At 41.7% G+C, this 15,490-nt stretch overlaps 1 protein-coding gene across 5 annotated transcripts in view; it reads left to right on the top strand.

The window, feature by feature from the left end:
• LOC137382571 (catechol O-methyltransferase-like) overlaps positions 1-14,404 on the top strand; it is a 47,728-nt gene extending 33,324 nt beyond the window's left edge. For all 5 annotated transcript variants that reach the window (XM_068054674.1, XM_068054672.1, XM_068054669.1 and 2 more), the window contains 3 exons: positions 482-675; positions 2,031-2,162; positions 11,428-14,404. In XM_068054674.1, the coding sequence (XP_067910775.1) occupies positions 482-675; positions 2,031-2,162; positions 11,428-11,607 (506 nt within the window). In that variant the 3' untranslated portion in view covers positions 11,608-14,404. The remainder of the gene's footprint in view (positions 1-481; positions 676-2,030; positions 2,163-11,427) is intronic.
• The last annotated feature ends 1,086 nt before the right edge of the window (positions 14,405-15,490 follow it).

Below are 15,490 nucleotides of genomic sequence, written 5' to 3'. Positions count from 1 at the left end.
ACCCTCTCCTGGTCAGTGATGACCAATGGTAAACTGCCTGCAAAAGGAACTAAAGATTAACCTGAAGAGAGTCTCGAAAATTTCTACAAAAAATTATCTTAAAATACACAAAAGATCATTAAAGCCCTTGAAAGAGTGGCAGCTTATTTATGTTGCTCTGTGGTTAGCTTTTCAGACATTGAGCATTGCAACACAGTTGAGATAAATTAAATTAAAGAAAGCTTAATAGTCAAATCGGTGACTTACAGTTTAGTTGCCCAGCCTGTCTAAAGAAGCACAACTGTAGCAGGAATTGGTAGAGATATCGTTTGTCACTTTTTCATTTGATACTTTCATGAAATAAAGGGGTTGAAGGTATATGGGAACAGAGTGATTAAAGGCGAGTAGCACTATTTACTTATGTGGAAGGTAAATGCCAACACAGACTGAATGGGCCAAATGGCCTGTTTCTGTGCTGTAACTGCCATATATTTATATGTAGGTGCGATCTTGGACAAAGTGTTGGAAGAGGCAAATCCATCAACTGTGCTGGAACTGGGGACATATTGTGGTTACTCAGCCTTGCGCATGGTCTGTGTCCTTAAACCTAATGCTCGTTTGCTGACCGTCGAGTTCAATCCAGCCAATGTAAACATTGCAAAACAGATCTTCCACTTCGCTGGAGTTGAGGACAAGGTAAAGGTGTTCTAAAGCTACAAGTAGTAATTCAGTAATTTCATAAAAACTATTCGTCGTTCCTTCACATATTTTATTTATTTGATATATATTAATTTACAGTTGCTCAATTTCCATAAAGAGAACATTTCTTCAAATCAGGTATTTTTTTAGAGTTACAAATACTTAAAAAGGGATCAGAGTAGCTCCTCCAGTCGCTCAGTTAATAAAAAGACTTGCATTTATATAGTGCCTTACATCTCAGGACATTCCAAATCACATAGCAGCCAATCTCCCCACTAAACGGTGGGCTCGTAGGTGGGCAGTAGCCTGGAAGATGCTACGCAGGCTTTGCTCAAAATTTAAAGGGATCACATACTGAAAGAAAACTGACCACACACACAACAGCTAAATTTTGAAGAGAATATTGATGACAACCAATTAAAACTTATTTTTAAAAATGTGTAGTCAGTCTGTAATGAGAACAGGTATAACACCATACAGTCCAGAAGGCGTCAGGTTCAATTTATGGTGAGGTAGATGATCACAAGTTGCTTGGATTGCACTTACGTTGTGGAACTGGTTTTGGTACTACTGAGATGGGAAGAGGAAAAAAATCAGCCTGGATTGCCACTCCTACTGGAAAATGCACATGTTCATTGAGGGAAGGATTAAGCTGCCCTGCAGTGCCTTCCGTAATGCAGCAGCCTGTTGCCACTAATTGGCTTGACTCACTTGAAGGAAGAATAATTGGTAATATAGCTGCCAGCATTCATGGGCCTGAACCCCAGCATGAGTTTTTATTTATTCATTCATGGGATGTGGGTGTTGCTGGCAAGGCCAACATTTATGGCCCATCCCTAATTGTTCTCGAGGTGGTGAACCACTGCAGTCTGTGTGTCGGTTCGCCCAAAGTGCTGTTAGGAAGGGAGTTCCAGGTTTTTGATCCAATGACAACAAAGGAACAGCGATATAGTTCCAAGTCAGGATGGTGTGAGACTTGGAGAGGAACGTGCAGGTGTTGGTGTTCCCATGCATCTGCTGCCCTCTTCTGGTGGTAGAGATCATGGGTTTTGGAAGGTGCTGAAGAGGGAGCCTTGGTGAGTTGCTGCAGCACATCTTGTGGATGATACACACTGCAGACACAGTTACCACGGGATGAGGGGAATGGCAGAATGCCCCATTGCTTGAGTGGAAGTGATGGCCAACAACTCAGCCATTGGAAGGTCCCAATCTCCCTACGAGGAGGGTGAATCAGGCTCTCAGTGTGTTAGTTCCAGTATCAGAGTATCCTATTTACTCTCAATGTTGTACAATAAAGCCAGTTTTCTTTTAAACTAGTTCTTATTATTTGTCTCTTGCTGCAATGATTTAAGGTGGAGATCTTGGAAGGTTCATCTGAAGATATTATTCCACAACTGAAGAAGAAGCATGAGGTGGACACTTTAGATTTTGTTTTCCTCGATCACTGGAAAGACAGATATCAACCAGACATCCAACTCCTAGAGGTAAGAGATCGGTTTTCCTTTTGGTTTTCTTGGCACCAAACCAAAATAGCTTGAAACATACACTGGGCAGCTTTAGAAATTTATGAAAGGGTGAACCAGATTGAAGGCACATTTATTTTCCAAGAAATATTTGGGTCGGCGCAGTGGTTAGCACCGCAGCCTCACAGCTCCAGCGACCCGCGTTCGGTTCTGGGTACTGCCTGTGCGGAGTTTGCAAGTTCCTCCCTGTGACCGCGTGGGTTTCCGCTGGGTGCTCCCACTGCCAAAGACTTGCAGGTTGATAGGTAAATTGCCCCTAGTGTAGGTAGGTGGTAGAAGAATTGAGGGAAGGTGGGGATGTGGTAGGGAATATGGGATTAATGTAGGATTAGTATAAATGGGTGGTTGATAGTCGGCACAGACTCGGTGGGCCTGTTTCAGTGCTGTATCTATAACTCCAGAAATGGGAAAACACTTGCTCAGAGAACATTGCATTTTTAGTGTATTTCAGTAATTTAGTTTTGATTTTATTTTAATCTGAGGATATATATATATCAGGGGGCAGGTTGTTCAACCTTGCCCGTCTAAGAGCGAAGTCCAAAGTACGGAAAGTCCTCATCAGGGAACTCCTCTTTGCTGACGATGCTGCTTTAACATCTCACACTGAAGAGTGCCTGCACAGTCTCATCGACAGGTTTGCGGCTGCCTGCAATGAATTTGGCCTAACCATCAGCCTCAAGAAAACGAACATCATGGGGCAGGACGTCAGAAATGCTCCATCCATCAATATTGGCGACCACGCTCTGGAAATGGTTCAAGAGTTCACCTACCTAGGCTCAACTATCACCAGTAACCTGTCTCTCGATGCAGAAATCAACAAGCGCATGGGAAAGGCTTCCACTGCTATGCCCAGACTGGCCAAGAGAGTGTGGGAAAATGGCGCACTGACACAGAACACAAAAGTCCGAGTGTATCAAGCCTGTGTCCTCAGTACCTTGCTCTATGGCAGCGAGGCCTGGACAACGTATGTCAGCCAAGAGCGACGTCTCAATTCATTCCATCTTCGCTGCCTCCGGAGAATACTTGGCATCAGGTGGCAGGACCGTATCTCCAACACAGAAGTCCTCGAGGCGGCCAACATCCCCAGCTTATACACACTACTGAGTCAGCGGCGCTTGAGATGGCTTGGCCATGTGAGCCGCATGGAAGATGGCAGGATTCCCAAAGACACATTGTACAGCGAGCTCGTCACTGGTATCAGACCCACCGGCCGTCCATGTCTCCGCTTTAAAGACGTCTGCAAACGCGACATGAAATCCTGTGACTTTGATCACAAGTCGTGGGAGTCACTTGCCAGCGATCGCCAGAGCTGGTGGACAGTCATAAAGACAGGGCTAAAATGTGGCGAATCGAAGAGACTTAGTAGTTGGCAGGAAAAAAGACAGAGGCGCAAGGGGAAAGCCAACTGTGTAACAGCCCCGACAAACAAATTTCTCTGCAGCACCTGTGGAAGAGCCTGTCACTCTAGAATTGGCCTTTATAGCTACTCCAGGCGCTGCTTCACAAACCACTGACCACCTCCAGGCGCTTATCCATTGTCTCTCGAGATAAGGAGGCCAAAGAAAAAAATATATATATATTTATGAAAGCTCTATTGAATGCATATTTACATAACAGATATTACAAACATTTAGAAAAACTGGAATGAATGGCTCATAGCTGGAGGGAGGAACCAAGAATCAAACTAAGACCTGAGCATGACAGGGCACCGAATACATGATTCGCATATGAACATACCCAATGTTCACACCAGGTGTGATGTAGAGCAGGAGGGAATGTCTCAGCAGGTCAGATCCAAAAACAGGTGAAAATGGATTTCCACTTAGTTATCCTTTTCCTTAATACTTGTGTAGAATAATCTATTCAACGATGTTTAAAAGTTGCATCACGTGTCTCAAAGGTGTCACAACTAAAGCATCACATACCTTCAGACAAAAATTAAAGATTAGCTGAAATAAGGAGCCACTGAGGCAAACAGACAGATGCATTTAAGGGGAAAACTAAATAAACACAGGAGGGAGACAAGAATAGAAGGTTACGCTGATAGAGTTAGATGAAGAGGGGTACGAATAGGCTCGTGGAGCTTAAACACTGGCATGGAGCAGTTGAGCTGACAGTTTTAGTTTAGTTTTTTTTAGTTTAGAGATACAGCACTGAAACAGGCCCTTCGGCCCACCGAGTCTGTGCCGACCAACAACCACCCATTTATACTAATCCTGCATTAATCCCATATTCCCTACCACATCCCCACCATTCTCCTACCACCTACCTACACTAGGGGAAATTTACAATGGACAATTTACCCATCAACCTGCAAGTCTTTGGCTGTGGGAGGAAACTGGAGCACCCGGCGGAAACCCACGCGGTCACAGGGAGAACTTGCAAACTCCACACAGGCAGTACCCAGAACTGAACCCGGGGTTGCTGGAGCTATGAGGCTGCGGTGCTAAACACTGCGCCACTGTGCCAACAGAACTGCTTCTGTGCTATACATGTTAGGTAATGAACATTTATCCATTAAACCACTAAATATCTGATTAACTAAATATGAACAAATAAAAATAGAGCTGTTCGATTCAGTTGCCAAGCACAATCAGCAGAAAATTAATAAGGTTTTTTTTGGTGAAAACTTCCAGTTTCTAAACTGGCGTGCAACAGGGAACAAGCAATCAAATCGCTTCAGAAATTGTGCAACTGGTTTCAGTCATAATCTTTCATTTTCTGCCACAGCTAAAAACTTCTGGGAAAAGTAAAATTTATGAGAAACCTGTGAATAAAATCAATTCTAAATAAAATATTTATTCTTACTCAGAGTTCACAGCAGTGTTGATGATCCCTGGAAATGATATTTTCCTGAGTCCAATTCCTGTGTTGGCAGTCTGTGGTTCAATGTGGAGAACCTTCACTTATTGGGTTCAGCTTTATTGACTTTTTCTTCCCTCCACACCACACCACCCCCTCCCACCCAAAATGTTAATGGTCCATCCTGCTCGGCTGCAGTCTATTTCAGTTAAAGGAAGCCTCTGTGCCCTCCAACTTTGCTGACCGGATTGACCTGTTCTGCATGCACCCTGCAACGGCCCAAACAGACCCAATCCACCCAGAGTTGTGAACTATTCAGGCTACTGCAGGGAGCATCCTGACTCACCAGGGTTTGTCCTCAGGCTCGCACAACGACATGGAGTTAGTCCTGACTTGCTGAATCCTTTGCATTTTTCCCATCAGTTTTTGAGATACTTTTCTACTTGCTAACTGCAGTTGTAAATCAGTCAGCAAGCACAGCAGCCTTGGCTATCCTTCAGCCCGAGAGCGCCTCGAGTACCTCAGACAATTCAGTCCTATATGTACTTGAAAGTATTAGATACTAGTTTGTCTTGCTTGTTTGGAAAGGGCTGTTTTTAAACCCCATTGCCTCATTAATGAATAAGTCTTAAACATGAATGCCAAAATTTACTACTACTAGCAACTTTGAATATATGCAAATTAAGAGGAACCAGGATTTAAACTTAATAAGTAGCCTGAGGGTCCATTGTATACACTCATGTAGCCCATAAAGACACAAGCTTTGATACCTCAGCAGTAGATGGCGTGGTGTCTGCTCCTTTAAATTCTCCCTAGACACTTTTGATGTTAAAATCCCTTCATTGCCTCTTCCCTTCCTTCTCGGTAACCTCCTCCATCCCTACAAACCACAACCCTCCACCCCCTGAGATTTCTGCACTCCTTCAATTTTTTACTCACGCACATCCCCGATTTTCATTAACTCACCATTGGCTGCCATACCTTCAGCTGCCTAGGCTGAGAGCTCTAGAATATCCTTCCTATACCTCTCTGACCAAGCCTTTAGTCACATGTTCGAACATCTCATGTGGCTCGAGTCTGTGATAAGATGGAAAACAGGAGAGATTAAATGACAAAAAGATTGGTGGTACAGGGCCAAAGGGAGTGGTAATGGGACAAGTAAAGATGTGTTTAGTGGAGGTGTGAATGGCAGAATGATGAACAGCTGCTGTCCGAAAGCAAAATCAAGAGAAAAACTAGAGTAAAACCGAAACCTGCAAAGAAAAAGGAAACAAAATGGGGTCGGAGATAACAATTTGAAATTGTTGAATGCAATGTTGAGTCCAGAAGGTTGTAAAGTGCCTAATTGAAAGATGAGGTGCTGTTCCTTGAACTTACGTTGAGCTTCACTGAAACAGTGTAGGAAGCCAAGGACAGAGAAGTCAGCGTGAGAGCAAGGTGGAGAATTAAAATGACAGACAACTGGAAGTATGGGGTCATGCTTGCGGACTGAACGAAGGTTTTCTGCAGTCACCCAATCTGCATTTGGTCTCCCCAGTGTACACCAGATTGCATTGTTAGTGGCGAATACAGTATACTAGATTGAAAGTTCACGTAAATTGTTTCACCTGGAAGGAGTGTTTGGGGCTTTGAACAGCGAGGAGAGAGGAGGTAAAAGACAGCAGGTGTTGTATCTCTTGTATTGCATGGAAAAGTGCTGTGGGAATGGGAAGGGTTGTTGGGTGTGATTGAGGAGTGGACCAGGGTGTCACAGAGGAATAGTCCCGTTGCAATGCTGAAAGGGGAGGGGAGAGGTAAATATATAGGATAATGGGGTGGAAGGTGAGGACAAGGGGAACCCTTTCATGGTTGTGGGAGGGAGGAGAAAGGGTGAGAACAGGTGCGGGAAATGGGACGGACTTGGTTGAGGGCTGTGTCAACTGCCGTGGTGGGGGGAGGGGGGTGGAATCCTCAGTTGAGGAAAAAGGAAGACATATTAGAAGTGCTGTTTTGGAAACCTTTTGTTTATTCTTGGGACCCTTGTGTTCTCTTTCCACCCTTCCCCTTTCACTTGTTTCAAACCTATTACATTTCTAACTTGTCCCAGTTCTGATGAAAGGTCATTGTTCTGAAACATTAACTGTTTCTCTCTCCACAGATGCTGCCTGACCTGCTGAGTATTTCCAGCATTTTCTGTTTTTATTTCAGATTTCCAGCATCCATATATTTTTCTTTTGAGTTATAGTTGATTTGTAGGTAAATGCAATGCTAAATTATAGAAACTGTAGAGACAGTGTACATGACATGGTGTGGCAGTCCTATCATAAATAGTGTATTCTCCAACTCACTGGCACAGGATATCTGCTAATGCTTAAAAATAAATTTGGTTTTACTTTGTACAAATGAAACAAATCATCACAGCAGGATACATACTTAATCCACTTGAGAGAGGCATGTCACAATCCAGGAATGAATTTGTCATCTCTAAATCATGAGCTGATAAGATCTACCTTGCTTGTAACATCTTCCATTAACAGGAGTTTACAACAGAAATCCTTTGTTAACACTTCTGAACTACAGATTAAAGAGTGATGGGGGAAGTCATAATGACTTTTACTCAACAGGATTACAGTACTCAATTACCCAGGTGCTGATTTAATTGAAAGGGACAATTCTTTTATTGCTCAAGTATAAAACAGTTAAAACAGCCCATGGCTGTTACATGACTTTACACTTGGTAATTTATTGTTCAGTAATATACCCAATGTCTCCAGTCCCAATTCTATCTGAGAAATTTATCTTACCTAGCTTTAATCAGTTTACACAGATTCCCTCTGACACACCAGTTTGCTCAGTATGTAGATTCTGTTTTGACTTTCAAATCAAGCTTGTATATTCTATTCTGGTCCAGACTATTTTCTGTTGGTGGAATTTGAATAAGCGCAGTGAAAAGTAGACACTCAACCCTTTATTTCTGCACATGAAAAATATTCTGCCCTCCCCAGTGTACATCAGCACTGCCTCACATTCATGTAGGAACAGCTGCTACTTCCTTGACGTTAAGCAATTAACAGCTGCTTTGCCATTTCCTCTAATGCCCACACAAAGAATACAGTGCGGATGTATCACACTTAATCTTAGGCGCAAACTTCACATAGCAGCAATAGCAGGGACAAAAACACAGACATATCACGATAAGACTCAGTAGCTATTTAATTTAAAATTTAAAAGTGAAATACTTTTGAGTATTAACAAGGTTCATAATGATCTTGATCAGCACTGCAAGGTATTTGGAGAGTCACTATAAGCAGTTGGTAATAAGAATTATTCAAGGCCCCCCAGATGACTCAGATGCTAAAAGCACTGTCTGGTGCCTAGGAAGTCCCCATGTTTTATCTCCAGTCTACTGAATTACCACTAAAAAGGCAGCGTAAGTGTCTAGTGGAATCTTTTGACCTAAAGAGAAGCAAACAGTATATCTTTGTAACCTCCTCCAGCCCAACAACCTTCTGAGAACTCTGAACAAATTTTGTTTGGCCATGCTGCTGTGAAATATCTCAGGACATTTTACTACATTAAAAGGTGCTGGGCTGGAATTTGCTGGAGCAGGGCTTGCCCATTTAGACAGTCGCCTGCACCTTTCAGCCTCTAAGTTGTTGGAAATGCAAACTTATAATGGCATGCCAAGGGCAACAGGGCATCTGTGTCCTTAGTGAACAGAGGTACCAACAGCGTATCTCTTTAATTAATGAGATTTAAGGATTGAGGGGAAAAGAGAGGAAGTGCAGAGGAGGAGGGATAATTAAAGTGGGTGAATTCAATGTCAAATCAGGCACAGGAAGAGAAATAAGGATAGGGAAAGAAAAAGGAAATAAAATTTCAAAAATATTAAATCCTTCGTTCTAATATTGCCAACAATTCATTACCTGAAATAGACTTAATTGTTCACTTTCTATGCCAGAGAGGTTTACTGCAGTTGTTAACAATTAACACTGTTAGAAAGATATTAAAGTATTTTCCCCATACTTTATGGCACATCTAGTGGACAATTAATGTACAAATACAGCAACTTCATGAAACTCATGGGGAGATTAAGGGTGAAATGCCTTTTTCACAAAACTAACAACGAAGCAGTGCAAACATGTGGTACCTCTTTCCACATGTATAACAGCAAATGCCATTAAACTCGCTGTTGTTTTGGCAGGTTGTAATGAGAGATACACTAGAAGAAATTAAAACCAATCCAATCTCAGAATTAGGATCAATAAGGACAGATACACATTTATCCTGTTATTTTTTCCTAGAATCTTTTTAGATGAAAAATGCCCAGCATTGTATTGTGCTGACTTAATGCCATAAGAAGACAAATATAACTATACTCCATCAAGTCTCAATGTCTTCAAGAACGAATGAGGAGATAACACAAGAAAATTGACACTGACTACGTAACTTGCTTGCAACTTTACCCCTGCTGAGTGAGAATTAAATTCAGCCATGGAAATAAACCCATGTCACTAGTAAGAGATCGGTCATCTGTGCGTTGGATAATTCCTTCCTTATCCTTTTAACAGATTCAAAAAGCTGGGAACAGTAATATGTCTGACAATTATCCAAATTATTGTTTCAAAACATCCACCTTAAAACTTCATACAACAGTTTACATCTAAAAATGTATGTGTAGAGAATTTAATGGGAATCGTGAGCGTAGTTTATACAAGCCTGATCACACTAAATCATCTTGAAGGCAAAGTTTCTACTGAGTGAAACTTTGTATTACTTATACAATTTTCTTTCATTGTCAGGTTCTTCCTGGATTCAACTTTACTGGGTATTTTATGACCCATATAACATTGAGCAGATTGCTGCACATTTATGGGGGTGCCTTATGTCCTGTTACATTGCATCTTCTTTTTCTATCTTTGCTCTTCCCAAATTATAGCCTGTTGTACAAACCTTTGACATCTTATCTCTTGCAACCTGTATAGTAAAAGGAATCTATTCTCTTATCTATATTGCAGCCATTTCCTTCCTGTGCACTTCCCCCTGCTGTGATTAAAAAGCGTATTTTTTTTAATGTAGCAACCCATTTAGCTCCCTATTAATGATGCCAACTGGTTTATTTAATAATCTATGTGCCTACCCTTACAGTACACTGAAATTCATCCTTCTCGAACACTATTAAGGGGAAATGATAGAATTCGAGAGCAGTTTAAACCAATTTTGTCTACATTAGTTGTTCTGTATTTATATTCTTATACTATGGATGTCAGTGTTTTACTACTAATGGTACCTAAAAAGAAATCAAAGCCCTAAAAGGAACTTAGCTCTCAGTATAAATAATATAAAGCAATGAACCAAAATACACATCACCGCTGTCTGTTTTTATCTACATTACAACAAAGAACCTCTGAGTCTAGAGAAGATAACTCAGTCAGAGCTCTTACTGATCAATTTCTGCACTGAGAGGATGGCAGGAACACTGGGAGTGACAGAGATACACACACAAAAAAAAACTTTTTTTAGTCAGCATGGGTATAGAAAGAAAAATGTCTCACCTTTCACAACCACAGGCCATCCCAAACTGCTGTACAGTCAATGAAGCACTTGTGAAGTGTAGTCACTCTTGGGATGTAGGGAATGCAACAGCCAATTTGTGCACAGCAAGCTCCCACAAACAGCAATGACCAGATAATCTGTTTTAGTGATTTTGGTTGTGATAAATATTGGCCAGAACATGATGTTCCCTGCAATCAGATAGCTTGCCCACACACAAGCAAGACCCAAGACATAAATAATAATTACTTCGGGTGAGATTTTGGAGAGTGCATGTGGCACAGTACACCAATGAGGAGTTAATGCCTTCATGAGAGGATGAGGGAAGAAAATCAACACCAGGCCAGACAACAATCACTTTGTTATTTATTTCCAGAATTTTTGGGTTTGATTTCCATATAGTCCTTGATATGTTAACAGTTCATAACAGTGCCAGATCCACCCACCACACTCCTACTCTTCTCCAGTAGCCTTTTGGACAGTATTTCCTTTGTGATTAAAATACATGTTTCAAAATCAAAAGGTTTGGGCTTCAGGATCTATTTAAAACCATTTATAAGTTTGTTTATTTCTTTCTAAAAATAAATGAATAGAGGTTCATTGTATCACAAGATGCGGTATGGACCTATAAAGGTCAGAGATTTGTTCCTTAAATCGGTTTTGATTTAGTCATACTATCGATGTAAAGGCAATGGGCACAGCAGATAGTGTATTGAATAGGTGATACCATGCAGTCTTGAATCAGCCAAGATATGGACAGGAATGCACCAGTTCACAAGTCTGTTCAGCTGACAATGGTGAGCCTGCAGCTGTAAATGCCGGAATATTCTTTCTGTATGAATTCTCAAATGCTGCACTTGTTGACAATTATTGAATTCTCTCTTACCTGTAGGAGTGCTGTCTGCTAAGAAAGGGCACTGTTCTGCTGGCAGACAACGTCATTGCACCAGGAGCCCCAGAATTTCTACAGTATGTGCGCAACAATCCTCACTACGAGTGCACACACTACGCCTCAAATTTGGAATATACAAAGTTGAAGGACGGAATGGAAAAGGCTATTTTTAAGGGTTAAAGTAGTATGTAAAATACACAGAAACTAAATAACATGTCAGAGCTTATATAACAATGTGATCCTAAAAGCTCACATCCCTCCCTTCATGTGGATTTTTAAAATATTGAGGAATAGTACTGTGTACGTGAAATGTGTGTAGACTATCTCCAGCTTGAAACTCACTTTCAGTCTATCTAGCCCACCTAATGCACAGTATTCCCTTGGTGTTTACTTAATAATCCTAAATCTCATTTGTTTGCAAGAACCTGTCTAGTTCCTTATTGAAATTCATTGAAGTTTCTTGCACCATCTAGCAATCTTTTTCACATACACACCACCCTTTTATATACCTCCTGCAGTTCATTCTGCCGTTAATTTGTAAATATGACTCCTTGTGCTTAAAATTCTGCATCAAACCATTCTACCATTAAACATCCTTAGCTAATAATGGTAGAGCCAATTGGGGGAGGGGGGTCACTGATGTTGACCAAATTTATAGTAAGAATTTAGCCTAAACTGCAAATTTACTCAACTTTAAAATTCCAGACTGCAGTCACATTGCACTTTTGAGTCTGATGCAAGCAGCATTGGAGAACGGAGTCATGATATGTTGCACCAAGTTGACCAAATACGCACTTCAATCCCACCTTATCCTTCAATTTCAGCCCTAGTTAGGCAACAACTTTGTTAGCTCCCTCAAATGAAACGTCAGGTAAAAGAACCATCAGTTGCAGCTGCAAGCCACACAGCACATCGCAGGTTGCATTTCCCATCAGTGCAGAGTTCACTACTTCAGTCAGGCCAGCAGTTCAATTGTGACAATTAACCTTAATGTTATGGGGCAGGACAAAAAAGTGGAAATAAACAACTTGCATTTATATAGAGCCTTTAATGTAGTAAAATGTGAAGAACGTGTCGAGGGGTCCCTCTCGGCCTTCACCTGGTCTTACTGTAACAGGGTTTAATTTTAAACACACTGTGTTTTTAGCTCTCCCTTGGTGAATCCTTGTTCACCGCTCTCCAATTATAAGGCAAAGAAAGCAGCACAAACAGATTTTCTTGCGTTTAAAGATGGAGTTGAAATTTATTAAACTTGAACGTAAACTCTAATTCGGTTGATGCCTACGGATACACGACGTGCCGATACTAACACGCATACGTGATACATGCAAATAGAGACAGAAAAGAGAAAATAAAGTGGAAAAATTTGAGGCAATATCTGAAAAGTTTTGTTACGGTTCTTCAATCTCACTGTAGAGTCCTTGATTGTAGGTAGATCCTGCTTTTTGTTGGGGCCCAGTATTCTTCTTAAACCTCGTTTAGGAGACTTGTCTCTCTTGGGGTTCATGTGTCTTCAGTGGATTCAGAGGGTTGTGAGAAAGAGATGGGAGCATACAGGAGAGATCTTCTCAGTCCAGGAGCAAACAGTCTTTGAGTTCAAATACTCTGTGGCTAGTTCAAAAGAAAACCCTGGACCAGCCAGTTAGTCATGTGACCAGCTGGTCTAACCAGTCCTGCCCCTTGTGGATTGTATCCTCCTTAGCAGGCCCTGAAATGCTCTTCCTCACCTTTGATGTCTGTTAGTATGTAAATTTTTTTTTGCCAGCCACGGCTGATCTAGCTCATAGCGAGAGGATTAGAGTACAGGCACAGGGATGTCTTGCTGCAATTATACAAAGCCTTGGTGAGACCATATCTGCAGTATTGTGTGCAGTTTTAGTCTCCTTATCTGAGGAAGGATGTTCTTGCTGTGGAGGGAGCGCAGCGAAGGTTCACCAGACTGATTCCTGGGATGGCAGGACTGACGTATGGAGAGATTGGGTCGATTAGGCTTGTATTCGCTAGAGTTTAGAAGAACGAGAGAGGATCTCATAGAAACCTACAAAATTCTAACAGGACTGGACAGACTAGATGCAGGAAGGATGTTCCCGATGGCGGGAGAGTCCAGGACCAGGGGTCACAGTCTAAGGATAAAGGGTAAGTCATTTGGGACTGAGTTGAGGAGAGATTTCTTCACCCAGAGAGTGGTGAACCTATGGAATTCTCTACCATGGAAAGCAGTTGAGGCCAAATCATTAAATATGTTCAAGAAAGAGTTTGATATAGTTCTTAGGGTTAAAGGGATCAAGGGATATGGGGAGAAAGCGGGAACAGGTTTCTGAGTTTGGATGATCAGCCATGATCGTATTGAATGGCGGTGCCAGGCTTGAAGGGCCAAATGGCCTACTCCTGCACCTATTTTTCTATGTTTCTATGTTTTTATCTGTTTAGCAAATCATTTCCTTGCTCCAACAACAATTAAAAATCAATGTTCATGACAAAATTGATGTGCCTCATTCTTGGCAGGTGGGGGCCTAGCATGACAATGTCCTAAGCCACTTCACAGGAGTATAATCAATCAAAATATGACACTGAGTCAAAGGAGACGAGAATAGGACAGTGAACCAGAAGCTTAGTCAAAAGCATCTTAAAAGGACAGTAGAGAGGTGGAGCGGCAGAGGTTTAGGGAGGGAATTACAAAGCTGAAGGCCTAGACAGTTGAAGGCACAGCTGCCAATGGTGGGCTTAAAGAAGCGAGGGATGCGCAAGAGGCCAGATTTGGAGGAGCGCAGAGTTCACAGAGGCTGGAGGAGGATATAGATAAAGGGAGGGACGAGGAAATGGATCAGCCAGTGTTCTTGGTGGAAAGAGCATGTCAGGGCATCAAACTTGGCTGTGATTCCATTCACAAATGGACTGCTGACACTCATCTCTAGGCTCACACAAGGCTGCTAACACCAGTGGAACTGTAAACCAACAAGGGGCAGTGACTGTAGTAGAAGGGAAAAAATTAAAAGGGTGGGGGGGGGGGGGGGGTGGGAGAAGGGGGTGCGCAGTGGGCTGAGAGAAAAGATCTATTCTCTATTTGTCTTAAAAACCTCCTGCAAAGAGGCAATCTCCTGATATCAGGCAGTAGGCTTTTATAGCTGTGTTTGGTTTGCTATTGCTCTCTAGAATGAAATGATCTTTGATTGCAATTTCCAATTAAACTTGCTGTATTAACAAAATTCATCAGAAAACACATGAATAATCTATATAGGGTCCATTTGTTCCCATCAGGGAAAAATAATAGCACCATAAGAATTGCATTAATGGATTCCTTGCTGAACAAAACATTGGTCTAGTGAGCTCTATGGTACAGCCCTTAAACAAATGATTGTTCTGGAATTAAAAAAAACTAAGCTCAGAGGATGCAGTACACTGACAGCAAATCCCTCCTGGAATGGTTTTTAATGCTGCATAACATTAAAAAATGTAGCTATATGGCCCCTCGAATTTGCTCTGCTATTCAATGAGATCATGCTTGATTTTCTACCTCCTCACTTTTCCTGCACTTGCCTGACATCCCTCGATTCCCTTAGTGCCCAAAAATCCATTGAATCCCAGACTCAATGACATGACGACTGAACAACCACAGCTCAGATAGGTAGAGAATTCCAAAGATTCACAACCCTCTGAGTGAAGACATTTCTTCACAACTCAGTCCTAAATGGTCAATCTCTCATGCTGAGATTATGACCCCTAGTTCTAAACAATCCAGCCAGGGGAACCAGCCTCTCAGCATCTTCCCTGTGTCAAGCCCTCTAAGTATTTTAAGTGTTTCAATACAATCATCTCTCATTCTTCTAAACTCCAGAGACTCTCTTATCTCTTCTCAAAAGGACAGTCATCCCAGGAATCAATCTAGTAAACCTTTGCTTCACACTCTCTATAGGCAAGTACATCTTTTCTTGGGTAAGGAGACCAAAACTGTATACTGTACACTGGATGTAGTCTCACCAAAGTTCTATATAATTTCAGCAAGACTTGCTTACTCATACTCCAACCGACTTGCAATAAAGGCTAAAATACCATTTGCTTTCCG

The sequence above is a fragment of the Heterodontus francisci genome, chromosome 23, assembly GCF_036365525.1.
Source record: "Heterodontus francisci isolate sHetFra1 chromosome 23, sHetFra1.hap1, whole genome shotgun sequence".
Lineage (NCBI taxonomy): Eukaryota > Metazoa > Chordata > Chondrichthyes > Heterodontiformes > Heterodontidae > Heterodontus > Heterodontus francisci.
Note: the sequence above shows the minus strand (reverse complement) of the source record. Positions and strands in the feature narration are given on the sequence as shown.